Consider the following 14,075-nt stretch of genomic DNA (forward strand, 5'->3'; position numbering starts at 1 on the left):
TACACAAATGTAAACACATGTATGCTGAACAAGGTGTGGAGTAAACTTCAAATTCACCAAAGCATTATTTTAAGGTTTTAGTACGTGAAGAGAAAATTTTGAAGCAAGATTTAGTTAGCTAACCAGAAAGAGGTACTAAATAAAAAGTTTTCATTGGGAATGTCAGTAATATTCTCCATGGGGAAGTGGAATAGAATTCTTCCACTGTAACCTGGCGGCTAAAATGCCGGGAGCAAAGGGCTAGTAACCTCTTCTGTATAAATTACTAAATTTAAAAAGAGAAACTTTAATTTTTCTTTTTGTGCCACCTGTCTCGGTGGGATACGACCGGTTTGTTGAAAGATGAAGAAGTAAGTAATATATTTTAATATGTGGTTGTATGATACAGTTTGTAAATATTTTTTCTCATTTTCAGGGATTCTCAAATATGCTGATGTTGCAGAAGTCATTGTTTGATCCTCACAATGATATAGAAACATTGTACCTGAGGCAACAAGTTGCCACTATTGTATTTCACACACTAGTGGCAACATTTGTAACCTTCTTTCTTGATTTAGAATGCAACAAAGATAAGGTAAGATTTCTTAAATAGTCAAAAAATCTCTATCACTTTACATTACTTTTATTTCTTCAGCTTGCTATCAAAAATATATTGATGAAGTAGTGTAATAATCTATTCAGATATATTTATTATCTTTACAGAAACTGGAATAAAGATTAACATGTGTTACTTCTTCTTTTCAGATTCTGCTATTAGTGTATCTTGTGCCTGTGTTTGCTCGGTTAGCTGGATTCCCGGTAACAGAGCTCCATCTGACTCACAATTTTGCGTCTTGTTTTGTTATATTCTTGACTGTTCAGTATATATTTCTTTGTGTTCCTCATGTATTTAAGTTTTTGAAACACATGTACAGTACTCTAGTAGAGATGATTGAAATGTTTGGACCTGTTGGAGTTGTAATTACCCTCTGGAGTCGTCTCTTTGTTCCTATACAACTGCTTATATTCTGGTTAATGCTTTTCACTACTCAACTATACAATCATTATTTACCTTCTCATAATACAGCAGTAGCAGCTAAGCCAGGAGCAGTTGTGACATCATCAGGTGGTGCTTTGGCTAGTGTAGCTGCAGCTGTAACAGGTAGTGGGTCATCAGCAGGGCCTGTGGGTACAGCATCTATGGGAAGTACAGCTCCAAGTGAGATGTGGTATTTGGTAATAGTACAGAGTGCTGCAGAGGTTTGTTATACTCCACTTATGTTGGCTGGCACCTGTGTTGCTGTTTCTTATGCTTCTCGCATAATCTTATCCATCACTAGAACATACACAGCAGGTCCTGGAGCAGCACCACTGCCAGATGATCTTGTTCACTCAGGCTGGACAGAGGGAGTCACAATGGCTCTTCTAGCTGTACAGACCTCACTCTTGAGTATGGCTATGCCTGAACGCTTAGCAGTATTGTCTATAATCTTACTCATTGTTGTTTCATCACTGGTTCAAAGTATGTATGAAATTGTTGAACCAGTGGTTTTGGCTCTCAGTGCTCAGGGTGTAGCTTCAATATCCCGGCATGCTCGTGCTGTCACTGCTTGTCTGCTGCTTCTGCTACTGCCACTCTACATGGTATATATGTTTACACTCATATTTGAGCAAGATTTTTGGTTGCTTCTTGTTGTGTCAACCAGTATCATGACTTCTGTGCAGGTGTTGGGTTTACTAGCAACATACGTGCTTCTTACCTGGGATGCAGTATGTGCTCAGCCTTGGCCAGGGTTAGATGATTTGGTGTATTACACTCGAGCTACTACGAGGGTGTTTGAGTTCATCGTTGCTGTGTTTGTTGTGGGTGCTGGAGTGAAGGAGTCAATAACGGGTCAGTGGTCATGGATCAATGCTGTTGTTTTGCTTATTCACTGTTACTTTAATGTCTGGCAACGTTTGCAACAAGGATGGAAGAGCTTCCTCTTAAGATTAGAGGCAGCCAAAAAGATATCAGCCTTACCAGAAGCTTCTCAAGAACAACTTCAGTTACACAATGACGTTTGTGCTATTTGCTATGCAGAAATGACTTCAGCACGCACTACGTATTGTAATCACTTGTTCCATGGCCCTTGTCTACGAAAATGGCTCTATGTACAAGATAAATGTCCCATGTGCCATGCTCCCATCACTCTTAAAGATGCAGATTCCAATGAAAATACTGAAGCCAGCTCGACTGATGCTGCTCGACCACCACCCGAGTCTATTGAGACAGAACTAGGGGCTAATATACCCTTGCCAGATGACGGAGAAAATGAGGATTTGAGTCTTCTGAACACTGATGATGAAGGTGAGGGGGTACAAGAAAATGAATATAGGTTGCATGAAGAGATGGAGATGAGAGCAGGGGAAGCACTAGTCAGTCATATTCTAGAGTAAAGAATGCATTGCCATTTTATTGTGTTCTGCCAGGTATTCTTTCCACATCATGTTGGGCACCAATGTTAGAAGGGCAACTACACTTTAAGATGCTGAGGTTGACTAAAGTTTTATTCAAATTACATTTTAAGAACTTCCTTTTTATGAGTTTTGTGCAAAATTCTCGACCTGCCATTTCTAATTTTACCTTTTTGTTATTTATAATTCTGTATCAAAAGTAGGTTGTTACAGAATCATTTCATGTATTTCATATATTTGTATTGATACAGTATGTCAATAGTAGTACATTATTCTTGTTATATTTGTGTATTTTTTTTATAGTATTTTAGACACTGGCTAAAGTAATTGATGAATGCCTTGAAAATGTTACAAAAATTTTTTAACTATTTTTAAAATAATGCAACTATGTATTATTTCTTGATAATTGCTTGTGTTTAAACTTTTTATATGGTTTTCCAGTATAGAATAAAAAAGGCACAATACCGTGACTAAAACAATACACAAATAACCTGCACCTAGGAGACTGAAACTGAGGAAGTTATTTTTGGTCTAAATGGTCCATTAACTAGTCACACACAAGTGTGAAGGGAAGGAAGCCAGAATATATACGAGGGGGAGGGTGGGGTCGGGAGTAATGAAACAAGGAGGGAATAGTATTAGTGGTAGCAGTAGTGGTGGAAGTAAGAAGGCAATATTGGTTGTGGGGAAAAAAGGGGAAAGAGGGTAGAGACTTAGTGAAGAGATAGTAGTAGTAGTGGAGGTAATCTAAGAACTAGAGAAAAGAGAATTATTGTAAGAGAGCTAACAGCCTGTGAGGGTAGGACCAAATCCCAGAACAAAATCCCCATAGGACAGAGCCCACCTAAGCAGAAGACAGGAAAGGCAGTGAAAAAATAGGAAAGGAAAAGAGATGAGGAGACACACAATTTCTTTCAACAAACCGGCCATAGCCCACCAAGGCAGGGTGGCCCAATAAGAAAAACAAAAGTTTCTCTTTTTAACTTAAGTAATGTATACAGGAGAAGGGGTTACTAGCCCCTTGCTCCCAGCATGTTAGTCTCTTATGACATGCAACACATGTCTTACAGAGGAAGTATTCTATTCCACTTCCCCATGGAGAACATGTATGTATACATACGTACATATTTTATGTGAACATCAGTACCAATCTTCTGAAGAGACTGCAGTGACAAAAGAAATGGCAATGTTTCAGAAAGGTTCCTGTCAAGCTCTGTAAAAATGGATCTAATACAGTATGTATTAGATCAAAAGATGGCAGCATAACAATAAAAATTTTCTCATTGTGGCAATTGTCTTGGCCCTGAGTCACAAATTATGCTGACTTTTTAACCTTAAAACTTTTTCAGATTAATTGACTGCATCAGAAAGGCTGGAAATAAAAGTACTCTGCTTCAGTTCACATGGTTTGAAATTTCTTCTTGGAATTTTTTTTTTTTATTAGTTTCATTAGCCTAAAAATATTTAAGTATGACTTGCCATATTAAATCTTCAGCGGACATATTTTTATCAAAGCCTTCTGACAGTACAGCTAAAACTTCATGTTAACTTTCCAAGCATGGCCTGACTTTTGAAACAATAATAACCAGTTTGAGTTGATTATATAGCTCGCTCAAGGATGACTTATAGCTCGGTAACCAGAGCTTTCTATTCAAGTGAAAGGTTGTGGGGTTGATCCCCATCCTGGGCAAAATATATGGACAACTGTTCATCTAAACAAATACCTGGATGTTAGTTGACTGCTGTAGGCTAAATCCTGGGGAGGTGGTTGAATGGTACCATTACTAGGGCCAGGCTTTGAAATGAGACAAGATAAATAAAAAAAAAAAAATTTTATAAAAATGGTCAGGAATTTTAATTGTATTTTAAAGCTGGTAGAGTTCTTGGTCATTTATTTGAAAATTTACAATGTGAGGAATGTGCAATAATGATTCTAATGTAGTCACCAAGAATAGTATTTAATTTGTGCATGGCAGTGTATATAGAGTGCTTGAGGTTCTCTTTTTTTTTTTTTTTTTTTTTAATTGTACTTGTATGCCATTACAACAACTACTCATAACCCTCGCTCTATTTCACTGAGCGATTCAGTCTGACGAATTAAACCATTTGCCTAGTTTGTTTAAGTTCAATCTGCCAAAGATGTTGCTTAAAGCTTCACCATGTAATGACCTATCAAATGTTCCTTAAACCTTTCACTGTCACTCATGTAAATTAACGTTGAGGTTAGGGTTGCTTATGTAGCTCTCTTTTGATCATAGTGCCCTCAGATATGCTGCAAGTGGTTAATTTTGGCCTAGACATAGAGAATGGGTCTGTGTAGTGAGTGCGCACAGTATTAAAAAAAAAAAAAAAAGTCCTGCCCCACAAAGTGCATGATGGGAAAAAGCTAACCTCAGACCTTGTGTTTAGTTTAAAATGGTGATTTTGACGCATGCTCTGAGATGATTTTTCATGGTTTAATTGGGTGTTTCTTGACATCAGCTGATAGAATGGAAGACATACTGCTGAAATGGAGATAATTTTGTTTGGTTACAAACCAGAAGTGGAATGAAAGAGGCCTCAAAGTATCTTGATTTTTGCTCTCCCCTCCCCCCATCTATCCTGGAGGAAGTGTAATGTCTCTGCTGCTCTTTCTTGCCCTTCCCCCTCCATAGTCTGTTTTATGGCTTTTTGCTAGGTCTGTTTCAATTATTGGGATGGTCTAAACCATGACCGATCATTCTTGGTTATATTTTTTAAGCCACGACATAGGGTAAATTTTTTTTGTGTGTGATGGATGTGAAATAGAGAGTAAATTAGAGACTGGAGTCATGCTTAATGAAGAGAGAAAATATTGCTTTAGTGGCTGGAATCTACAGTGTTTATTTAGAACATTTTTAAATTGGAATTTGTTAAATTTTGTTTAAAATTAGTCAAATTACTGAATTTTGTGCACGTTATAGGGTATCTGTGATAGTTGAATGGGTTGTTAATTGTTCTCAATCAATATAACAGAATGCATTCTAGTGAAATAGCTGGGAATTAGTTGAATCGAGCATTGAAATTGGATTAAAATAGGACTTGAAATGAACAAAATTGCTGCTACATAAATTGTGCCTAAACCACCAAATTTGCACCTGTGTAATTCCATAAGTTTTCCCAAAAGATTTTTCTTGTCATTACTGTGGAAAGAGATTCTGTACCATTGTAGAAGGTATTTGATCTTTTTTTTAGGGGGAGGGAATTGTACACTGATGGAACATTGAATTTCAGGGGTCACAACAGTGAAAAGGTTAACTTACCCTTTGTTAGGTAAGACACATATGCAACAGTTAGGTATCTTTATTTCGAAACGTTTCGCCTACACAGTAGGCTTCTTCAGTCGAGTACTCGACTGAAGAAGCCTACTGTGTAGGCGAAACGTTTCGAAATAAAGATACCTAACCGTTGCATATGTGTCTTACCTAACAATCTGTCGGTATTTTATACCATTTTAATGTTCAACTTACCCTTTGCTTAAGTACCTTATTAAGAACAAGATGCTTGCTTTTTTTTTTGTTACATCTGCTGTGAGTGAAAAGAATTCTGATTTTGATTGTCACTGCACAAATGCTTTATCATAGGTGTACCATGTAGTATTTAAACCAGTTTGGGTACTGACAATGTGTGAGATAGCCTGGCTGCTGTTCAAACATGATTTCAGTAATTTTATTTGACCATGATAAATCTATGCATCTTAGTTAAAATTTTAAGACTCTGAAGCCTATCATTAGCATGATATGCAAGATCCTTCCTGCCTAAAAATGCTGTAATTTTCAGCAACTTAATAAGTTCTCCATTTTTCTCATTTTCTCTGTCTTGTTAACCCCTTAACTGTGGCATACCCGGGGAGGGGGATCCTGTGTGGGGGCAAGATTGTGAAAAAAAAAATCTTGTAGAATGAGTGTGTATTTTTATGAATCAAAATTACAGAGAGTGGAAGCTGATAAAAACATAGGCTTTAGTGGTGTGCTGAAGTTGGTGAAAAAATAATCAGTTGACAGCAGCATAAATGTGCCAGCGATATTTAAGTTTTACAATTTATTGATGCCAAATTGAGTGTTTTTTACTTTAATTGCTTTTAATGTTTAACGCTATGTTCACAAGATTCTTACGATATTAGATGTTTCAAGGTCTTTTAGTACTTTAAACATGGGAAAGTACTTAGCCTGATATTGCTCCAATTGGAATATATAATATATATTAGTGCAATAATTATTTTTAATTCTGTTTTTTATTACTTTGGGCATCTAACACAATGTTCAATGTAATATTAGTTTTTTCAAGGTATAATGCTCAAAACATGGAAGTAAGTCTTACTGTTCAATTACTGGATAATCCTAGCTTAATTATTTTTGTTATTTATAGAGGTTTGAGGGAATAACCTTGCTTTATTTAACCATTGTATGTCCATAACACTTGTGTGCCTTCCAGACTACTGTAAAACATATATTTACAACAAAATATTCTGATATTACAATTGTTTCAAATTTAATACTCCTAAAGGTATGGAAATAGGTCACATTGTTTATCTTTACTGGGTTATCCTGAGTTAATTCTACTTGGTGTGCTTTGTGGCTAAATTCCACTGTTAGTATCATGGAATTGTAATAAATTTGTAATGAATAAGTTATCGTTGTGCCAGCACCACACCCTGTTTGCTGGTAGGGAAGCCGGTGGTGGAAGACAGCTTCTGATTTCATTGTTTGCTTAGACTAGTTAGGCCTGAGAGTATGTTGGACATATCACAGACCGGGCCGCGGGGGCGTTGACCCCCGGAACTCTCTCCAGGTAAACTCCAGGTAATATAGTCATCGCTTGTGTAGTTAATCATGATACACTGTGTGGATCTTCCTGGCAGTATTTTTTTTTTTCTTAAGAGTTAGAAGATATTGTAGAAGACCCAGAGAGTTGTGTTGGGGTCAAAAATAATGGCAGGAGACAGATTTGAAGATGGAAAAATTGTGCATACAAGTACACTGGATACAATTGTCCATTGCATGCTAGAACAGTGGACCCTCAACCAAGGGAATTAATCCGTTCCAGAGGGCTTGCCGTTCGTCGAAATTGCCGTTGGTCGAGTTAATTTTCCTCATGAGAAGTAATGGAAATAGAATTAATCCATTCCTGACACCCCAAAGTCTGAATTTTTTTTTTTTTACATGAAATATACATTTCCTTATATGAAAAGGAATGGGACATGCAAAATAAACAATTAAATGCCACTTACCTTTATTGTGGAGTTGTTGATGAGTGATGTGCTAGCAGCAGGGGAAATTCAGAATTGTCTATTGCTTGGAAGGAGAATTCCCCTCCATAAAGACTTCAGGTACCAGGTCCTTTGGTGGGGTTACCTCTCTCCTTGGTTTCTTAATGCCACTAGAACCAGCTTGAGTCACTGGACCCCTGTCACACAAAATAGCTGTCCAGAGAGCTCTATTTCTCACGTGCCCTGAGGATTTCCCTAAAATGGGACACGAGTGTAATTGTACATGTTGCCAATGCGGCTTGCAACTTCGGTGACATGATAAAAGTCTTCGATAAATGCTTGCACCTTTGTAAGCATTGAACACATTTCCCTAATCCTTGATGAAGTCATCTTCCTCCGTCTCTCTTCATCCTGCTCTGAAAAACATTCCTGAGATGTGATCTGTTGCTCCTGAAGCTCTTGCAGGTCTGCAGTGGTTAGTTCTTCCTCATCGTTCTACACCAACTCTTCCGTATCCTCATCACAAACCTCCAACCCCAAGGACTTCCCCAATGACACAATAGCTTCCACTACTGGTATAGCCTCCTGAGGGTTAGCCCCAAATCCTTCAACATCCCTCTGTTCTGCACATTCTGGTCACAGTTTCCTTCAAGCAGAGTTCAAGGTCCTCTTAGTCACTCCCTCCCAAGCCTTGCCTATAAGGATATTGAAGTGATCTTTCCAAAACTCTCTTAGGGTCAGTCAAGTGTCTGAGGTCACTTCAAAGCACTTTTGAAACACTGCTTTTGAGTAGAGCTTTTTGAAGTTTGAAATGACCTGCTGGTCCATGGGCTGGAGGAGAGGAGTTGTATTAGGAGGCAAAAACTTCACCTTAACGAAACCAAACTCCCCTGCAATTTCCTCTTGCAAGTCGTGTGGATGAGCAGGAGCATTGTCCATACCCAGGAGGCACTTGAGTGGCAATTTCTTTTCTTGGAGGTATTTTGTCACAGTGGGGCCAAACACACCATAAAACCAGTCCAAGAAAAATACCCTAGTGACCCATGCCTTACTGTTTGATCTCCACAGCACGTGCAAATTACCCTTAACGATATTGTTTTTCCTGAACACTCTGGGAGTTTCAGAGTGATACACCAATAAAGGCTTCACGTTGCAATCACCACTAGCATTACTACACAACATTAACGTCAGCCTGTCTTTCATAGGCTTATGTCCTGGGAGTGCCTTTTTCTCCTGAGTAATGTAGGGCCCGTTTGGCATTTTCTTCCAAAACAGGCCTGTTTTGTCACAATTAAACACTTGTTCAGGTTTTAGGTTTTCAGTCTCTGTGTATTCCTTAACCCTTTGAGGGTTTCGGCCGTACTAGTACGACTTATGACTCAGGGTTTTTGACGTACTAGTACGCCTAAATTCTAGCGACCTCAAATCTAGTGGGAGAAAGCTGGTAGGCCTACATATGAAAGAATGGGTCTATGTGGTCAGTGTGCACAGTATAAAAAAAATCCTGCAGCACACAGTGCATAATGAGAAAAAAAAAATTTGACCGTGTTTTTGGAATAAAACAGCGACTTTGCACTGTATTTTCGTGTGGTATTTATTGTTGTATTCTAGTTTTCTTGGTCTCATTTTATAGAATGGAAGACATGTTACAGAAATTGAGATGATTTTGACTGGTTTTACAATGAAAAGTACGTTGAAATTGAGATCAAAGTAGCAGAAATGTTCGATTTTTACCAAAGTTCAAAAGTAAACAAATCATGCCAAGCATCCAATACACGTCAACTAGTGAGTCTAATATTCTTTCGCAAGTGCACCAATATTATTTATACCATTTTTTACACTAATGCGGTAGTCTGCATAACAGTAAATCTTCTATTTTTTGTGAGAATAAAAATTCAAATTGGAAAGCAAAAGAATGTAAGAGGGGCCTTGAGACGTGACTAATGAACAGAGGAAATGTCATTTTAGTGCCAGTAATGTCTTTCTTGTTTATTCTGGACCCTATTCGGAAATTGGCATCTTTTGAAATTTGTGTGAAATTGGCAAAATTGCTAAATTCTGACCACTGTACTGGATAGTTGAAATTGGTAAATGGGTGTTTTCTTGCACTCATTCAATAGAAAAAATGGAATTCTAGCGAAATATTCATGTTTTTTGTCGACTAGTACAGTGAAATTGGCCGAAAATGGGGCTGAAAGTGGGCAAAATCGCCGATGCGTAAACATTGCTGAGACCACTAACTTCGCGAGAGCATAATTCCATAAGTTTTCCATCAAATTTCATACTTTTGGTGTCATTATGATCGGGAAAAGATTCTCTACAACTTTTCATAAGAATTTTTTTTTTTTTTTTTTTTTTTAAATTTGGCCAACCCTGAGAACGAGTCTCGGAGAGGGCCTGTCGACCCTCAAAGGGTTAAAGTCCTTCACATATTTTTCAGCCGCATTTTTGTCTGAACTGGCTGCCTCACCATGCCTTACCACACTGTGTATGCCACTACAAATCTTAAATCTCTCAAACCAGCCTTTGCTGGCCTTAAATTCATCAGCAGCAGCACTATTTTGAAGCATTTTCTTAATGAGATCATCATGCAACTTCCTTGCCTTTTCACAAATTATCGACTGAGAAACAGTATCACCTGATAATTGTTTTTCGTTTATCCATACGAATAAGTGTCTCTACCTCTTCAACTATTTGTGGTCTCCGTTTTGAAAACATACTTGAATCTTTTGCAACAACAGCTTTCTTGATTGCCTGTCTGTTCGCCAAGATAGTACTGATGGTTGAATGTGATTTGTTGTATTGCCTTTCCAACTCAGCCATATGCACTCCACTCTTATATTTTGCAATGATCTCCTTCATTTCCATCATAATTCTCACCCTTTTTAACACAGGCTTGGCACTAGAAGCTTTCTTGGAACCCATGGTTGCTTATTTAGCAGTTACAAGCACTAGAAATAGTGGAATAATCCAAAATATACGGGAGGCACACGTGGAAACTGACCACAACATCTTGTAAACAATGGCACACTGACTCTTGGAGTGGCTGGGCCCGCTCAGGCCACGCTCTGGGCACATCGACACATTCCGGACAAACGTCGTTGGTTAAATTTTTCACCGTTAAGGCATTTTTTCTACGACAAAAAGTGCCGTTAAACGAAATTGCCGTTACTTAATGCTGCCTTTAGTTGAGGGTCGACTGTATGTTGAACACACAGTTGTCAGTTGCGGACTAGTATGTTGTACACAGTTAAGGGGTTACAGATAAACACTATGTACCTGAGAGACGAGCTACACTAAATATATTTAAAATTAGATTTGGTGACCATGCTTTAAGGTGCCACTCTCTAGCTTGATGTTTAAATAGAACATGCCATATGTATCATTCTTTTATTCAACTTTAATGAAAGATTCACTGGTATGACTTTGTTTCATGCCCGGTATATTCTTTGTATACATGAGCATCCTAAAAAAAAATGTCCAAAGCATTTCATCTGTTTGAAATGTAAATTATTTAATGTTCAGAATAGTTGAAGATATTAAAAATAGGTTTGCTGACATATTGTATTTGTTCCTGAGAATTGTCTGTAACCTGACCTTTCCTAGACTAGGCATCCTTAGTTGGAAAGGAAATATTACAGGATTAAGAACTTTGAAGAAAATAAAAGATGTGTGTGTACTAAATGTTAGTAGAAGTTTAAGATATCCCTGTTATCTGATATGTTTATGATGAGACACAGATAATATCAGCACTTTCTACTATTTTGCCAGGAATATAACAATTTTCCTTTTCACGTTCATTTGATAGAACAGTAAAGTTACTGTCTGTCAGCCTACTGCCTGCTGTATGTAAGCACCTTAAACTTACTTTTTCAGCAAGAGAATTTTTTTAATCTGAAGGAAACACTAAGCTTTCATTTTTTATTTTTTTTTATTTTTATTTGCAGTTTTGTTCTTGACTCCCTGATGATTGTAGGCAGCCACTCGTTCTCTAGTCAAGTAGCACAGAGTTGACACTGCGGACCAGATCATCTAAGTACACTTGCTGGATGTTAAACTGAAACACTGTTGGCATCATCCCCTTTCTACCTTGAGAACAAATTCAGTTCAAATCATGACCATTTTGTATACATTAAGAATTCAGCTTATTTAATTAATTTTTGTGACTGTATAGTTCAACCCCAAATTTACCTAGGCTATGCTTCCTAGGGGATCTTGTGAATGTGAAACATGCAAATGCCAAATAATGTTTGTATAATAAGGTTTGCATCAGATTTGGGCTTTATGTTTTGGAAGTCACAGACCTTTTAGATATTGTTCTAATCTGGTCATTATTAACATTAATAGGATTACATTATTACATTTATGAGGAGTGGTAAACCTGTAGGGGTCATACAGCATCTGGGGAAATGGCAGGCATTCAGACTTATTTAAAGGAATTGGAGCATAGGTCCAATTCCTTAGATCAAGAGCTCCTCACCAGTATCGAGGGGTCATTTACAAGAAAGAATATCTAGGGAGAAGAGAGATTTGGGTGTGGGAAAGCCATTGATCAAATTATAAGTGACATCATCTAATGCTTCTTTTCAAATTAAGGTTCAACACCACCAAAAATTTCTAATAATCAAACTGTATAGTCCTTGTGGCTTAGCGCTTCTTTTTGATTATAATAATAATAATCTAATAATCAAAGCTATTTGCAATATGCCTTTTGATCACAATCTTGTGAATTTGGGGGTTCTACTATGCATCAGTTTTATGAATTCAATAAATTATTGAAATTTGAGCTACTGTATTTTCTGGCGTATAATGCACACGAGCATACAAGACATATGGTGTTTCCAATGTAACATTAATAAATAACTGCTAAAGTGTAACCCAAAGCCTAACCTTGACCCTGACCATATAAGGCGTAGGGTCATTTTTTTTTTTTGGGGGGGGGGGGGGGGGGGGGGGGTGGAGCATGCCTTATATGCCAGAAAATATGGTATATTGCTACTTAAAATGTGCTTAGTTCCTGTGACATGACAGATTGTTAGCTAAACACTTTTTCTAATTGGTTTGCAAAAGTACAAAATTAATTAATAAAAACACCTTGCATTGTATTTTGTATATTGGCGGCAACTTACTGTTACTGTATTAAAATTGAAATTATAAAAATGCTTATCTTTATGATAACTAGGGAGAGGATGTAAGGCTTGTTTACTTGGTAGTAATGAATGTATGATGTTATTGTCACATTGCCCTGCTGCTCCCTGCACTAATGAACTTAAAAATCTGGACATCTTCCTATTAAATTGCTCGTGATTTAAAGCTTGGTTCCTCCCTCCATAGAAAGTCTGGCTGTGAGATTAACTTGTTTGACTCGAGATTAGTGTATGGAGAATAAAATTTCAGTACTGTACTGTGTGCCCAGTGTGAATTTAGCACTTAATGTAATACTTTTGTAATAATAGTACTACTATTATAATAAGTCTTCCTTCTCTTTTTATGCCTATGCTGAGGGAAGCAAAACAAAAAAATGGGTTAATGGTTAGTTCCTTTGAAAACTAAATAGTGATATAAACCTGTGAAGGATGTGATTTGAATGACTATATCTCGTGTTGACACATGACTTGCTGATAGTTGAAAAATATATATATATATATATATATATATATATATATATATATATATATATATATATATATATATATATATATATATATATATATATATATATATATATATATATATATATATATACAACCCTGGTGTTTAATATAGCTTCATATGTATGTATTATTCTAGTGTACATTTTAATAGTAGTATAGTATAAAGAAAGTAGCATGGATAGAAAGAAGAACTTTATTACAAATTATAAAAGAAGACTTGGAATTTTATTTTCAGAATGGTGTACATGCAAAGGCTTGCAGTCTTAGTTGAAGTCTACTTATGCCTTGGTGTATTCTATTTTTCTATAGATGAAACTGGTAGATACATTGTATTGATGATTTTTGTCATTTAAATATTTCAGAATTGATCTGCTTTGGTTGAAAGGGATATTATGACATAAATTAATAGGTTAATACTGATTCGACTCTGAATTAATAAATCCCAGTGACTGTGGTAGAAAATGTTTGATTCCTTCTATTTTGGTGTAAATGATACTACAGCCTAATGTATATATTTTTCACGAATGATTTACATAGTTCTTAAAAAAATTCTGCAAATATAATGTAATGATTTTTTTTTATTGACCAAACTGCATTGAAAATTATTGAGAGAGAGAGACTGAGAGAGAGAGACTGAGAGAGAGAGACTGAGAGAGAGAGACTGAGAGAGAGAGACTGAGAGAGAGAGACTGAGAGAGAGAGACTGAGAGAGAGAGACTGAGAGAGAGAGACTGAGAGAGAGAGACTGAGAGAGAGAG

The 14,075-nt window shown here is 36.9% G+C and overlaps 1 protein-coding gene across 2 annotated transcripts in view; it reads left to right on the top strand.

Annotated features, from left to right (window-relative positions):
• The window catches only part of LOC128688550 (RING finger protein 145), a 76,180-nt gene extending 63,599 nt beyond the window's left edge, over positions 1 to 12,581 (top strand). Inside the window, exons 4-6 of one of the 2 annotated variants that reach the window (XM_070084683.1) lie at positions 416 to 574; positions 745 to 2,329; positions 11,611 to 12,581. In XM_070084683.1, the coding sequence (XP_069940784.1) occupies positions 416 to 574; positions 745 to 2,329; positions 11,611 to 11,630 (1,764 nt within the window). In that variant the 3' untranslated portion in view covers positions 11,631 to 12,581. The remainder of the gene's footprint in view (positions 1 to 415; positions 575 to 744; positions 2,330 to 11,610) is intronic. The other variant, XM_053776403.2, reaches the window with a different exon arrangement.
• Positions 12,582 to 14,075: the final 1,494 nt, after the last annotated feature.

This window comes from Cherax quadricarinatus, chromosome 13 (genome assembly GCF_038502225.1).
Source record: "Cherax quadricarinatus isolate ZL_2023a chromosome 13, ASM3850222v1, whole genome shotgun sequence".
NCBI lineage: Eukaryota > Metazoa > Arthropoda > Malacostraca > Decapoda > Parastacidae > Cherax > Cherax quadricarinatus.